Here is a 14830-nt window from a genome sequence, read left to right on the forward strand (position 1 = left end):
CAGTGAAAGAATAATAATACAACTTCGAGAAATAGTCTCGTTCTCAATAGAGAACACGAAATAAAATATACTTCGTTTAGAATGATTCCTTAGTTGAATTCAGTTTCAGTTTCTGATATGAAGAAGAATGTTCCTTGGTAGTTTTAGAAAGAATCTGCAGAGTGGAATTCCGGTAAAAACGCTGTTGCGAAAGACGTACTTAACTTTTCATCATCGTTTGTCTTAGTCTTAAGCTGTATATGACGAAGAGAACTCCTGAAACGAAGACTGTCCTAAGAAGTCTCCAATCGGTGAATTTCTGAAGGCAAATAATTATTGTTTTCTACTCCCAAATAAGAAACCACTGGTACACAGTAGGAAGGAAAAATAGTCCTAATATCTGAACCCTAAGACATAGTACCTAAATCAATTCGGAAGTCAGGGAAAGATCGAGAATTTCATGTATTATAAGTGCATGGCCTAAGTAGGATTTGTTGGCGATAGAGAAATAATAAGATAACTAGTGATGAATTGATATAGAATTTTACCAATGTTGTTGGCACTGCAGTTCTAAATTCTATGCCTACTTTTAAAATCTCCTTACTATGGCTAGAATAATTAGAATGGAGTCATTAAATATTCCCTTGAGTTGAAAATCCATTGGAAGGCTGGCTATAAGTGTCTGCATGCCTTCGTGGTGTAACAGTTAGCACACTCGGCACATATTCGAGAGGTCCTGGTGAGGGAATTGCTCATTTTTCATGTCTCCTTCTTCCAAATAGCCCAATGTTATTAAAATTGCCTTGTTAATCAATTGTCTTGTCAGCCAATTGATTGTTAACCAATTTTCTAACGAGGCTATGATTGTATAAATCACAAAACATCATATTACCAGAGTTTAACATAAATTGAAATTGCAGTTTAAATGAAAAGTTATTTGTTATTGCAGTTAATTATGCATGAGAGAGCAGAGTTTTTATCAGAAATCACTACTCTACCGCTTTTTATGTCTAATTTTATCTCACCGATGCGAGATAATTAGGAATGTGAATTTTAATACATAGAGTTAAGGAGTCTTCATGATCATGCACATACAGTGCGTTTGCAAAGTTTCAGATTTGCAAATTCTCAAATCTGTAATTCGTATTATTGCTTCTTTTCTCCATAAGAGATAATTCCGCGTCCGAATTAGAAATGAGAAGGCGGGTGGAGAAGTAGTCAAATGCTTAATTCTAGAAAATCACGATTATGTTGAAATTGGTTGTAAATATTTTCTAATACTATTTTGTTCAGCGTCAGAATAGCTGTGCCTTCGGTAAGGAATAATATTTGAATTTTAAGTTGTAAAGAATAATATTTGAATTTTAATTTGTTCGCCGCTTCCCCATTTCCAATAGGGACGCGGCGCACAAATCTTATACGAGGCATGAAAAAAATGAAATGAAAATTCGATATAAATTCTTTAAGCAACATATTTCAGTTTTTAATACTATAATTTAGGCTTACGAATAAACTTACAAATATAAATATTTACTTCTGTAGGATGGCAACGGTACAATAGAAAATGAAGAACTGAAAGGATTTCTAAAAGATCTCTTAGAGCTGGTGAAGAAAGTAAGTACAACTTCTTTTTCTTACTAAATCTTAAACAAAATAACTTAAATCATCAATAGATCAGCGAATAATATCAATTTAAGTACAGTTTTTGTAAGGTAATAAATTCGGAAAATTTGAAGAATGACATAGAAAAATGTATGAAAAGAAGCTCAATTACTTCTTCAAAAATTGATGTTGGAAATTTATTTTCAATTACAGTTTTTTTTTTCAATGAAAGTAAAGACTTTATGGAAATCCTCTGGTTAGGAAGATTCTAGAAATATATTAAATCCAACTTTTTTCCAATATATCATTCCCTAAGATTTTTTTTTTCCAATGATCGTATTGTTAAGCATTGTTTCGAGGCACTGTTTGAGATACTATTGGACATTTGACGTCTCATCGTCGAATATGTTCTCCAGGATGCACCGTAAAACTGTAGACCGTTATTACACTCGTAAAAGGGGGAAAGAGCAAACACAATCATTCATACCTCCCCAGAGACCCGAATTTGCCATCAACGCTGCTGGCATCATTAATCACCATACCGAACAGTAGAGCCCGTAAAACGCAAATTATATTTGTTGTGATGGCTTTAGGTAACCATTTTTTCTTCACATACACACATTCATGAAGACTTTTCATTATTTAATTTATTTAAATATAATACAAGGCGATAATTTTTGGTAGCAACAATTTAAAAATTGATTCGCCGTTTATAGTGAAACGCCACAAAATGCCGTCTTGAGACTAACATCCCTTCTGAGCCAACGCTCCTTTGGGCTAATAATTAAAAAAACAAAGTGTGTGAAAGGGCTCAGATTTTATCGGTTTGGGCCAAGAAATCTCTTTTAAATTTTAATATGGTTTATCGATAGAGATATCGCAGATAGATTAGCGAAACATTTTTTGTAGAATATTAGATGAATATGCATCTAGATTTAACATTGGAACATTATATATATTTTACATAACGACTGAAAAAATATGTAATATAAACATATTACATATTTTTCCATTATAAAATAATGGAAATTATTTTACAATGGAAAAATATTATTAATTATATTATAATGGAAATAATTATTATTATATTTTATAATGGAAAATATTATTAATAATGGAAATTATTTTATAATGGATTAATATTTAAATAATTTTATAATTATAAAATAATATAAAAATTCCATTATAAAATAATGATTTATAATGGTTTTAAATCCATTATAAAATAACGATTTATAATGGTTTTAAGTAGATATATCATGAATTAAATGCATTTTTATTTAAATTAATCAGATTAAAAGTAACAAAATAATATTCTACAGAACTGCCCTATTGATTTTAAATGCTTAAACTTGTTAACTAATTTCAAACAGATTAAATGTGAAAGAATAATATCTTCGTTTTTCAGAATGGCAAGAGTCTCGAGTAAAAACTGAAAAAAACGCAAAACCATATTTCTTGACTAAATAGTCCTTTTGAACTAAAAAAAAAATTATTTAATTTAATTCAACAGAAATAATAAATTATGTCTTTTATTTTGTGCAGATAAAAAATAATTCGTATGTTTAATTTTACTGCGTGAACATAAAAATAAAGACAGATGTTTAATTTTTAAAACCTACTTTAATAAAAATTAAATTTTGTCGCTGCATTCTTTAGCAGTGACTAGTAAAAAATTGTCATATTCTTTACTAAGAAAAAGAGAAAGCCATGTCATTAGAAAGAGAAAAAGAGAAAGACAAAGGAAGAAGAAAGAAAGGAAAAAATGATGTCATCAGCTTCGGTTTTTAAATTTTTTCGCTAAAAGCAGAAAAAATAATAGCTTCGCAAATTGCTGCGGTTAAAAAAAAAAATTCCTTCTTTAAAAACGAGACAGAAAAACAGGAATTATTTTTTATTCTAACAATTTAAAGTAAGTATTATTATATTCAAAATACAGTGGTTTCGCAGGGTCGAAAATTTATTACTGTTCGTCATTTAGACATTTTAGGCGTCCATTAGACGTTTTATCCATCTTCTAACCGCCATAATATCTTCTGCTTAGATAGAAATTTTACTATTTGAATTTATAGTCTGACCTTTAATGCGAGAAAGATACACAGTATGTCTACTATTAACTTTTAGGATTAAGATTAAAAAACAAACTCCAAGTAAGCGACCTTCGCAAACTGTGGACATCGGCAAGTCAGTAAAAACTTCGCCAAAAGAACATTTGAGTCAAGGAACACATCAAGGAAGAGAAAAAAATGTGCGTGGTTACTACAGTCATTATTTTGCTGTTCTAATATGTTAATTTTACTTATTTATTTGTATGTATCTGTGTGTGTTTCTGAATAAAAATACTTTATTGTGAAGGCAGTTGTTGAGTCATACGTTAGTTACCATTATTTTACGAGTTGTTCAGCTTTCTACATCGTCTTCACCAACGCCACTGATATTTCGCCGTTCAATATCATTAACTACACTGGTGTGCAAAAACTAAGGAAGAGATGGTTTTTTCAATATAACTTTGTACAAAAGCTTTCCAAATCAACACATTTAATACCGTAAGATCCCCAATACATGAGTAATGTAAGCAACACTTACTAAAAGAGAAATCAGAGTAATAAAAAGAAGCTTTATTGAAAAGGTAGCACGGAGCGCAATGCGACTGAAGGCCGAAACATCCCTGTGATGGGTGTCCAGCAAGAAACATCCGGTCTTTAATAGGGGATATGATCTCCCCTGACTGCTAGGCAGGTTTCACAGCGTCTGCCCATGCTGAGAATGAGGGTGTCAATGAGTTGTTGAGGCATTGCTGCCCATTCGTCTTGCAGCGCCAATCGAAGCTCCGGAATCGTTACTGGTGGTAAGGTACGAGCTGCCAAGCGTCTGCCTAGAAAATCCCATACATGCTCGATGGGATTGAGATCCGGAGATCGTGCCGGCCAATCTATACGTTCAATATCCTCACTCTCTAAGAGCTGTTCGGCAGCTACTGTGCGATGACATGGTGCATTGTCGTCCATGAAAAGGAGCTGCGGACCCATAGCGCCTCTAAAAGGACGCGCATATGGAAGAAGAATCTCGTTACAATAACGGGTCCCGTTGACTGAACCTGCGTCGAAGATGTGAAGGTCTGTACGACTACCAAGCATGATGCCTCCCCAAACGAGAACACCGCTACCTCCATACGTGTCCCTTTCAATGATGTTCGAGGGATGATTGCGGCTTCCCCGCTCTCTCCAGATGAGTATGCGATGAGAATCGCTACTCAGACTGAATCTGCTCTCATCTGTAAAGAGTACTCGTCCCCATTCATTGTCTCTCCAATTCCGGTGTTCCCGGCACCACAGAGAACGCCTTCTCCGATGGGCAGGCGTTAGAGGTACACACCGTACAGGGCGTCGTGCAAACAGACCACCACCGTGCAGTCTTCTGGCCACGGTAAAACGCGATATCGGTCGTCTAGTCGCCTGTGTCGTGTGTCTAGCGATTTCTCCCGCTGTCTGCCGCTTGTTTCTTCTGGCCTGTAAGGCAATATACCGGTCATCTGCGGATGTGGTTCCTCGTGGACGACCACTACTAAACCTCCGGATAGCTGTTCCTGTAATTTGAAATTGTCTCCAAAGTCGTGAAACGATGCTGTGAGCAATTCCGAACTCTGCAGCCACACTTGTCACACTGCGGCCTTCCTCCAACTTCCCAATGATTCGACCTCGGGTAAAAGCATCCAGATGTCGTCTAACAGATTGATTATTCGTCATTTCTCGCTGAGGCAGCAACTCGGTGTGATTTTAACTGCTATACGGCGTGCAATCTCTTTGCCAGAAATACTGATCTTACACCGACAACATGCTTGATACTACTCAGATACTCCTCCATTACGTCTACATGCATATCTGCGCATATGCTACCGTACATCACCTTACTTAATCTCCTGATTGGTCTTTCAGTCCGCTCTGCCTCTTCGTTCAGCTGATATGCTAATTTTTCGACTTCGTCCTTAATTTTTGCACACCAGTGTAGTTAGAAACTGGGTGCTGCACGACCCGCCTAGCGTATATGAATTCTTTATTTAGCCACCCTACCATATGGTATGCGGTCGCCTACCAACAAGACAGTTAACATGGATTAAAGAATTTTGGACTGGTAAGAACGATATACCAGGCATAGCTTCTCGTACCACTGAATCCTGTTTAGACGATTTGGAAGATAAGCTACAAAATACTCACGCTATATCATATTATAACGTAAATAAAACTCAGAGCGATTACACTTGTACATATAATGTGAGGTCACGTGAGAAAACTTTCGAAGTAGAAGAGCAAGTGTTAATCTGTGTTCCATGTTCATCACATAAATTACTAAATACTAGGCAAAACCCAGGCACCATCGTAGAGCTTACGAGACTACATCCTGCTTTATTTCGGTTGGAAAATAAAAGTACGAGGCAATTTCACGTAAATAAATTACATACGTATGTGTCTAGAGTGCCAGAGGTAGAGCTAATCTTTGAACAGGGTGATAACTTTGGAAATATACACTACGCTTCCATTGATATATTAAAAAAACAAGAATATATTAGAAAGTACGCTAAAAATTTTAACCAACTAAATTAACCACAACGTCATGAACTCGTTAATATATTATGGCTGTTTGGAGATGTTTTAGTAGAGGAAGTACTGCAGAAATTATGATCAAGCAATTTCTAGCAAATAAAAGTACCATAATTCTCAGTTATCCCCATCACTCATTACATTTGGCATCTGTAAACTACCTTCTTTTCCCTAAAGCTCACATCTGACCTTAATATCATTGGAGGCATTCAAAAAACCGTAGCTACTAAATATGAAACGGACATTCTGGGTGATTCGACGCAAAATCGCAAAATGATAACAATAGTCCCTCAGAGACAAAGCCCATTTTAACAAAAAACGCTTTTGTGGCGGCTAAAGGAAACTAACTGATATTTATACGTATATCTGTTATACGTAAATCTCAGGAATCTAATGATTGAAAAAGAGTTAACTATAAATGCAGCAAAGAATGACCTTCAATCCCAACGCCAAATCAAGTTTCTAGTTAATTTTCTGCAATAAATACATACACTAAAGTGCATTGTTTCCCATCTAATCACATGAAATTCAATAATTGGCTGAGATTTATCAGTTTAGGGTCTTCCAACTTTAGATCAACGAGTGCTATACGTGTTTCCGGGCAGAACATGGAAAACTTGAGCGTAGATCTGACACTCCTATTTCGTCTTTTGCCATGGTATTGCCATTGCGGAGATCTTCATCCTAATCTGTTCTGTTTAGTCATTGGGCTATTGTTAAAATTACTTGGCATACAAATGTATACTCTATTTGCCTTAATGTAAAAAGTTAATAAAAAAGGTAATAATTTACTAACCACATGAAATTTATAGAGCTTTCTGTATATTATGCTTAATTAGTATCGTATATACTAAAGGATGAGTTCAGCGAAGAAATCATGCAGCTGGATGAGTGTGCCGTGCCTTGTACAACCCTACAAAGACTATATAAAGACTATATAAAGGCCTTATAAAGGCTAAGAAATAAGAATGTTCGCAATGTATAGACGTATAAGAATTGTAGAAGAACCTATAAGAATTGTATTGCAAGTAAGAATATTGTTTCCACCAATGTTCAGTTTTGTACGAACTTACTCTAAAACTTTGTAGACACACTGTGCAAGTTACAGCGAGAAGCAGTTTTAAATAAGTAACCATTAGTAAATATTTTTCATGAAAAAAAATCAAATATGTGAATCGATCTGCTCATTTTACTCTTCGTAAATGCGTTTACTGTGATTTTCCAGAACAAATTATTACATTTAATTAAATCTATTGAACAAGACGCAATCAACTTGTGATTATTATTACTTTTTAGCCTAGGAAAAAATATCCTTTGAAAACTCGCATTAAAATAAATTGTTTTTCTCTTTTTTAGCTGTCCAAAATTAATTAAAATGGAAATTTCTGTTACAACACCAAAACCTTTATTTTTAGATGGTTGGATACTTCTAAACTGCCTTTGTATTGTTCACCCTATTAAATGGCTGTGGTATTTTTACAGATCTATAGGATTATTGTTTACATTGTAACAAATATAGTTATAGTTTTAATTTTCATATGTTAACATTTACCCTCAATAATTGGGTTTTTAACTCTTTCTATATGGTTTTACTTTAGCTTGATTTCCCAGTTTGTTAGCTGGTTTCCTTGTTTGGATCAAATCTGAAAATTTATTTTTTGAGCCCCTTCTACTGAGACGATTTCCTCGAAATTTTTCTCATATTCACATTTTCGATGACATCATCATTTGCAATAGATTTTTTAAAATTCGATCTAGCCTCTTCATTCTTATTTAACGTTGAATTTTTCTTATATGTCTTTGCTTAACGATCAAACTAATTTTCGTACGATTTCTATCTTTACACCATCACAAATATTAAAAGAAAAAAATTTCAAATAATTATGTCACATAATGTCTTAAGTAATTTACCAGATTTTAAGGATTTTTCAAAAGCAGTTCGACTTTTCTTTAGTCACTATGTGACTCCTTCTACGTTCAGAGGTGGTGATTTTCTTCCTTTATTACTTAGTCTTCATTCAATAGAATAAAAAGTATAAAATAAAATGTATAAAAAAATACTTTTCAAGCTATACGCTTTTAGATGTACACTTATTAAATGTACTAAAAAATTATTATTTTCTACTGTCATATTTTTGGCTCTATGCGACGATTGTGGGGCCCTATACAAGAATTCTTCTATTGAGGTTTTGACAGAATTTCAAGGAGAAGTATGTGACAATATAAAAATGTCATACATAAGTATGATAATATGCAATTCACTTAAATTTCTCTTTGAAAATTTCAGTTTTAAAATCTGCTTCTGTTAGCGTTTCCGTGAAGTTATTTTTGGTCGCTTATAACCAAGGATATTATGATGGTAAAATAAACTACGCTTTTATTTTTAAGTGCATTTAGCTAAACAGTGTAATAAAAAAATTTACGTGATGTTTTAGTATAGTGAATTTTATTTTAAGCGATGAAAGTAGGCTAACTGTTTTTTCTCCAAAATGAAGAGAAATTCGTGTCAAGTTCTCTGGAACTGCATATACCGTTTCTTTAAACATTTTTTTAATATAAACTTCTCCAAAATGAATTTCATTTTCTTAATTTTTTTAGGATTATGATGCTCAAGACCTCCAAGAGTTTCAAGAGGCCATTCTGAGGGGATGCGATTTCAATAAGGATGGCAAAATCAACAAAAAGGAGCTAACCATGATACTCTTGGCCCTTGCCAAACACTCCCAAGAAGATGATGTTAAATAAGTCGTCGACTCCTCCAACCACTCTTGCCAACAATCATTCTACTATTGTATTTAAAGAGTCAAAAAGCAAAAGCAGCCTAACTCTGTAATTTTTTTATTTGCATTATTGTCGCGTTAGGTTACAAATTATTCTCTGGCTGCATCGAACGCGTACCTCTTTCTTTTCTCTAACCTTCAAACGTAATAATCCTTTAAAAGACTGCAAATGAATGATTAATTATTCGTAGTGACATCCAGAAACAGTGTAATACTTATGACAAGTTTAAAAACTGAAGGCCATTGATTTCACATACGCATAACTTCCGATGTTTCCATATCAATAAAAATTCAAGCATATCACATTTTCTCTAAAATAAACAAACTTTAAATTAAACAGTTTTTCTCATTACAGGAGCATCTGTTTTTTCAATTTATTGAGGTGTGTCCATTGGGGGCTGTGGATAATACCTCAATGAAGTATAAATACGTTTACCTTTTTACACACAAAATTAACTAAAACTTGTTGCTCAGATGCAATTAATAATATTGACTTTGGAACTAATTATAGTGTTTTAGTCAAAAATATTCTCTAATTTTTTATCGAGATACAAATTTATAGTAAAATTCATTTATTTAAAAAAACATTAACAGAGAATTCGATGCATTTATTCCAGAGATGCAACTAGTCGCCATAAGCTTTAATTTTGAGAATTACGTTTCAATGTTTTAAAGTTTGGTAGTAATAATCTTCAACGTGAGAATTTTTTCTAGTATTTTTTAAACCTACGAATTCTTTAAAGCTTGCATTTTTAATGGTAAAATAGGAAATTAGCCAATTACACAGGTCACTTTTGCACTTTAAGTTGTTGGTTTAATACCTGTGTTTAAATATCTTCTTTACATATCCAAATCGTGTCTTCGGTTTTTAAATAAAATTCGTAAACGTGGCTTTCGTAGATTAAGAAGATTTAAACTGGAGCATTATTACCACAACTCTTTTGGTCATCCAAATTTCATGCATTAAATGTCAATTCGCGCTGTTTTGTTGTGAAAATATTCTTTCCCTAAACATATATAAAATTATAATCAAATTTGCTTGTTAAGGCTTCTGAATGTTCTAATTTCGTATGATGTCTGAATTTTATATTAGGTAAAAACAATGCGAAAAAAATTTGAATCATACTATTCAACATTATTTCTTTGTCACGGTTTTATTTGCATATTTCAGATACTGTAATTAATATTAAAAAAAAAGTCCTGCTTATTTCAGAATTTCTTAGCTCATTAAATAATTTTTTTTAAGATAAAAGAAAAACTTCCCATTTTGAACTTATCAATAGTAAAATTAACTTTTGAAGTGCAGTTCTAAAACCGGCTACATTTTTAAAATCATCTGCTCTTTATATCTTATTTACAAAATTATATTCAAAAAGAAAATTCAGCATTTATAATTTTCTTAAATAAGTAAATTCCTAGGTATTTCCACAAAAAATTTCAATTTTAAGCTTTTGAGGTAAAGTATCTTAAGGCAAAATAATTGTCGAAAAGGGTTTTTTTTTTATTATTATTATTATTATTATTATTATTATTATTATTATTATTATTATTCAGTTTACTCAAATATTAATATGATTACATGGAACAATTTTAAGTTGTAAAGTGATGAATGTATTTTCTTTTTAAATTGAGAAATCACAGATGCTCCTTGACTGAGAAATATGACATAATCATAAATCACACTACTACAAAATAGTCATTAAAGGCATACAAATGGATTCATAGAATTAAATGAATCTTCTTGAAAATCACAGTAATAAACTCCTAAAAATGAACGATTTGAGATTTTAATGCGTTTAAAAATAAAGGAATTTAATACGTTTTCTGCATTCAAGAATTATCTTCGAAGATATGTTTAAAAAAAAAAATAAATTCTGTTGCTTATCAAAAAAAATAGATAAATAAGGCTGCAATTGAATTCTTAAAACCTCTAATACCCTGGAATTATTTTTTTCCTGTAAAACTTGAAGAAGAAAATAAAGCCTATTTAGTTTATTAATGGGCCAGCAGTAGCATCAAAATAATATTGTCAGCAATGATTTTAATTTTTAGTATTATATTTAAGTTAACGTATGTGAAAAATGAAGAAACTATTTCAAAAACATTCAGATTTCTTGATCATAAATCGAATATTGGAATTCAGAAATTATATTTCTGTGAATCTGCAGAACAATTTGAACTCGAGGAAAATAAATGATGCGAAAGAAAGAGGATACATCTCTTACAGGTACGCTTCTTCATTCAAATATTTACCTTTTTGAGTTTTTAAGTTAATCACGACTAATGATATCATCAGAAAAATCTATTCATCGTAACCATAACGATTCTTCTGCTTGTCCGAGCCTAAATCTGTAGCACACTGACTGCAGAATTACATTAGCATGAAGAATCAGTCCTCTTTGGAAAGATCCTTAGGGAAGGCTGAGGTACTGGGGAGGGGGAGATAATCAACGAAAGTCACGTTCTGTACTTAAAAATAAAGGTAGGTATTTTCTTGGAGAAAATGTCCACCCCTCAAAGTAAGACGGACGCGTTAATAATTCAGGGGTCGTTAACAAATATTTATTCGTATTCGACGAGTAGAGGAAGTCTTGATAAATGAACGCAATTGTATACATTCTTCCATCTTACATTTAGCTTATTTGTGTATCATGAGCATGTGAGACTAACATAAATTTTAGACTATGAATTTTGGAATCATTTCTAATGTCTAAGTCTAGTCTATATTTGTCATCATCTGTTTGGATAAATAACTGTATGGGTTTCATTATTCTAGCTGTTTTATTAGATATAGGAAGTACTTATTCATTGTCGCACTTTATATCATTTTGAAGGACGTTTTCAAAGTGTACTTTTAAGATCACTTGAGTGAGATACACGTTTCGTGCCTACTATGAAAGATAACACGGTGCTGTTGCGCTAAATTTACAGTTAGAATTTTTCTTGTAGTTGTTTCAAGTCGCCTTCTGATATATTAAGCATGTTAAACTATAATTGATGTTTAATTTATTTAAATAGGCTTAATAAAGCGAAATTTGTAAAAGAATTCGAGTTATTCGTGACTATCTGCATCAATTTTAAACTGTTTATTTGAATTAATGACTTTTGTTTATATCAATTGCTGAAAGATGGCGCCACCAATTAATAATCTGAAAATTTAATCTTCCGTATGCTCTGAGCACTTTAGATAAAATAAAATTTAATGATTACCAACGGCAAAATGTAATCTGAGATCAAATCTGAATAAATCGAATATGTATGTGTATATATATATATATATACAAAACACTTTTTTTATTTATCTTAAATATTTATTATATTTTTATTTTACCTCGTTAAGACATTTTTATATTTTACACAATGTTTCCTGAAAGGACTTTTTGTTATTTTAATATACTTTTTTATAAAATATTTTTAATTAATTCTTTGTTTAAAAAGTTGCACAAAAAAAATTTGCATAGAATTTTTTTTTTTTAACTCGTGCATCATCTTTTTTTTTTTTTTTTTTTTTTTTTTTTTTAATTCTTAAACTTTTAAGGTGACTGTTAAGACACATTACTTTTTTAATTATTATTTTTTTAAATTATTATTGAAAGACATATTATTTTTATTAAAAGAATTTTATTATTAAAATAAGAAATTTTATCGACACAATTTTTCTAATAGGTGCTAATAAACAAGTTGCATTAACGTCGACTTGTTTGGATAAGTTATGATTTCGTATTTGATACAATTCCTTAAACTTAATACCTAAATTATAACAAGCAGATAAATAAAAAATTTTCGGATCTGACAATTTATCACGCATATGTCTTACTTTTTCTTTGTATGAAGTTCTGACTAAATATTTTAATACCCCTTTTCATTCCTTCATTTCGAAGAAAATATGCATTTATTTAATCTTCCATATGTTCTGAGCACTTTAAAGCGATCGTGTGATAGTATTTCAGAATTAACATAAATACTACAACGAAATGAAGATTTTAAAAACATCAACAGTGTTTTAAAATGTTTTCTACTCTGTTTTATGTAGTTTAGGTTAAATGTTTGGCAAAATAAGATATAGAAAACAATCTTTTTCTGAATCACTGGTCCAATATTACAACCACAACTTATTGTAAGAAATATACGTGGACCTGTTAGAAGGCTATATTTCTACATTCACAAAAAAACCATTTAAAAAATTTATTGCAAATTACACACAGATTTCAAATAGACATTTTTGTAACAATCATTGTTTTTCTACAGTGGAATAGAAAATTTTTATCAGCATGTTAAACATTTTCCTACGCATCAAATTCATTTGAGATGTCTAGTAGCTTTTTTCACATTTCTTGATAGTTTAAAAATTTCAAATTTCTTATGGAATATAACGGAGAATTATATATTAATTCAACTGAACTCTTTTGAGTAAAATGAATCAATTGTTAATAAATGGTGCTATTTCAGTGTCAAGTATAAAAAGTTAATATTATCGTTAACTAAAGCTATAATTAAATGTGAAATAAAGAATGCTACATTGCGATAAGTGTGGCCCATTTTGGGATGTTTTTATGAACATTGTAAGAAATATCCTACGTTAAAATGATTTGTCTAGCATTTATCGTAAAAATGATCATTATAAAGGGATTAAAAAATAAGATAAGAAAGGTGATTACGAATCTCACTTTCGAACTGTATCGATTTCATTCACCGTAAAACTGGCTGAAACTCTATTTATTCATTAGTCACGTGTGCATTTTGTTACACGTGAATTTCAGAATATTTTGAGCTTTTCCCTTTCTCTAACATTTCCTCTGTGTCTTTCCAAAAGTAGGCAATGCTAGTATACATATACGAGATTTAGAGAATTTCTTATTTTAGCTTAGTTTACACTCTATGAAACTATCAATTATCCTACTGCAAATTATTACTGCATTTCGGCTTCACATATCTATACAGAAAGTCGCCATATCCAAGCGAAAGAAATTCCGCCATTTTGCTGGCATCTCAGCTGATGGTATTATTTATTTCACCAGCACGCGGGTGTTCACTGTGAGGAATAAGACGTGATTGGAGTTAGATTTCGAAATAGCAACTTGCATATCCTTATAGCATTTATCCTTATGCATTGATCGTGTTTGTTATTCTTACGATTAAATTTATTGTGAGTTACGACTGCTGTTCAAGGCTTTGAATAAATATATATAATTAACTCTGTTGTGTATTGAATTGGAGTAATGTAGTTTTCATATACTGACAATGTTTCGAAATATCAGTGATTTGTTACTTATAAATTAAATGTCTGCGTATGCTTAAAAATTGTTAGAAAAGCTTTGTACGCACAAATTGTTTGTTTTATTCTTTCTTGTAAAAATATTATTCTATATTTTTCGTTGCGTATAACTCTGCATAAGTGTAAGAAGATTATTTCTTCTGCATATTAGATCCTTAGACGAATAAAATCGTATTTTTATTTAAAATTTGATTGTTTATTTTTATGTACATAATGTTGTGTAGCAACTAATTTGATCTTCAATGTTATGTCTAAGTGCATCATATACTTACAAGTAACATTTATAAATATACAGAACACCAATATTAGACGATTTCCACTAACAGAATCGCCACATGTTATTTCTGTGTCTTTGATACGAAAAGAAATAAAGTAGTATTTTATGTTAATTAATAAATTATTATGATTTAAACCTTTATTATAATTTATCCCTTTTTCGTATGAAGCAAATTATTTAGTAGAATATTTTATTGCTTGCAGTAAAAAGCTAACTGTCTTCAGACTTATGCTGTTACTAAAAAAATGGGCCTATTTCATGACTTTAGTCTGTCTTATAGCTCTTGGACAGTGAAAATTCCTTTTCTCCTTTCTTAAAT

General features: G+C 31.4%; 1 protein-coding gene across 2 annotated transcripts in view; it reads left to right on the plus strand.

The window, feature by feature from the left end:
- Nucleotides 1–14421, plus strand: part of Cbp53E (Calbindin 53E) — a 479040-nt gene extending 464619 nt beyond the window's left edge. The window contains exons 10-11 of one of the 2 annotated variants that reach the window (XM_085814625.1): nt 1522–1593; nt 3706–3935. In XM_085814625.1, the coding sequence (XP_085670751.1) occupies nt 1522–1593; nt 3706–3711 (78 nt within the window). In that variant the 3' untranslated portion in view covers nt 3712–3935. Of the gene's footprint in view, nt 1–1521; nt 1594–3705; nt 3936–8777 lie in introns of those variants that run through there. The other variant, XM_085814624.1, reaches the window with a different exon arrangement.
- The last annotated feature ends 409 nt before the right edge of the window (nt 14422–14830 follow it).

Source organism: Stegodyphus dumicola, chromosome 4, assembly GCF_044657685.1.
Source record: "Stegodyphus dumicola isolate Sdum_Otavi_A_Nest chromosome 4, ASM4465768v1".
NCBI lineage: Eukaryota > Metazoa > Arthropoda > Arachnida > Araneae > Eresidae > Stegodyphus > Stegodyphus dumicola.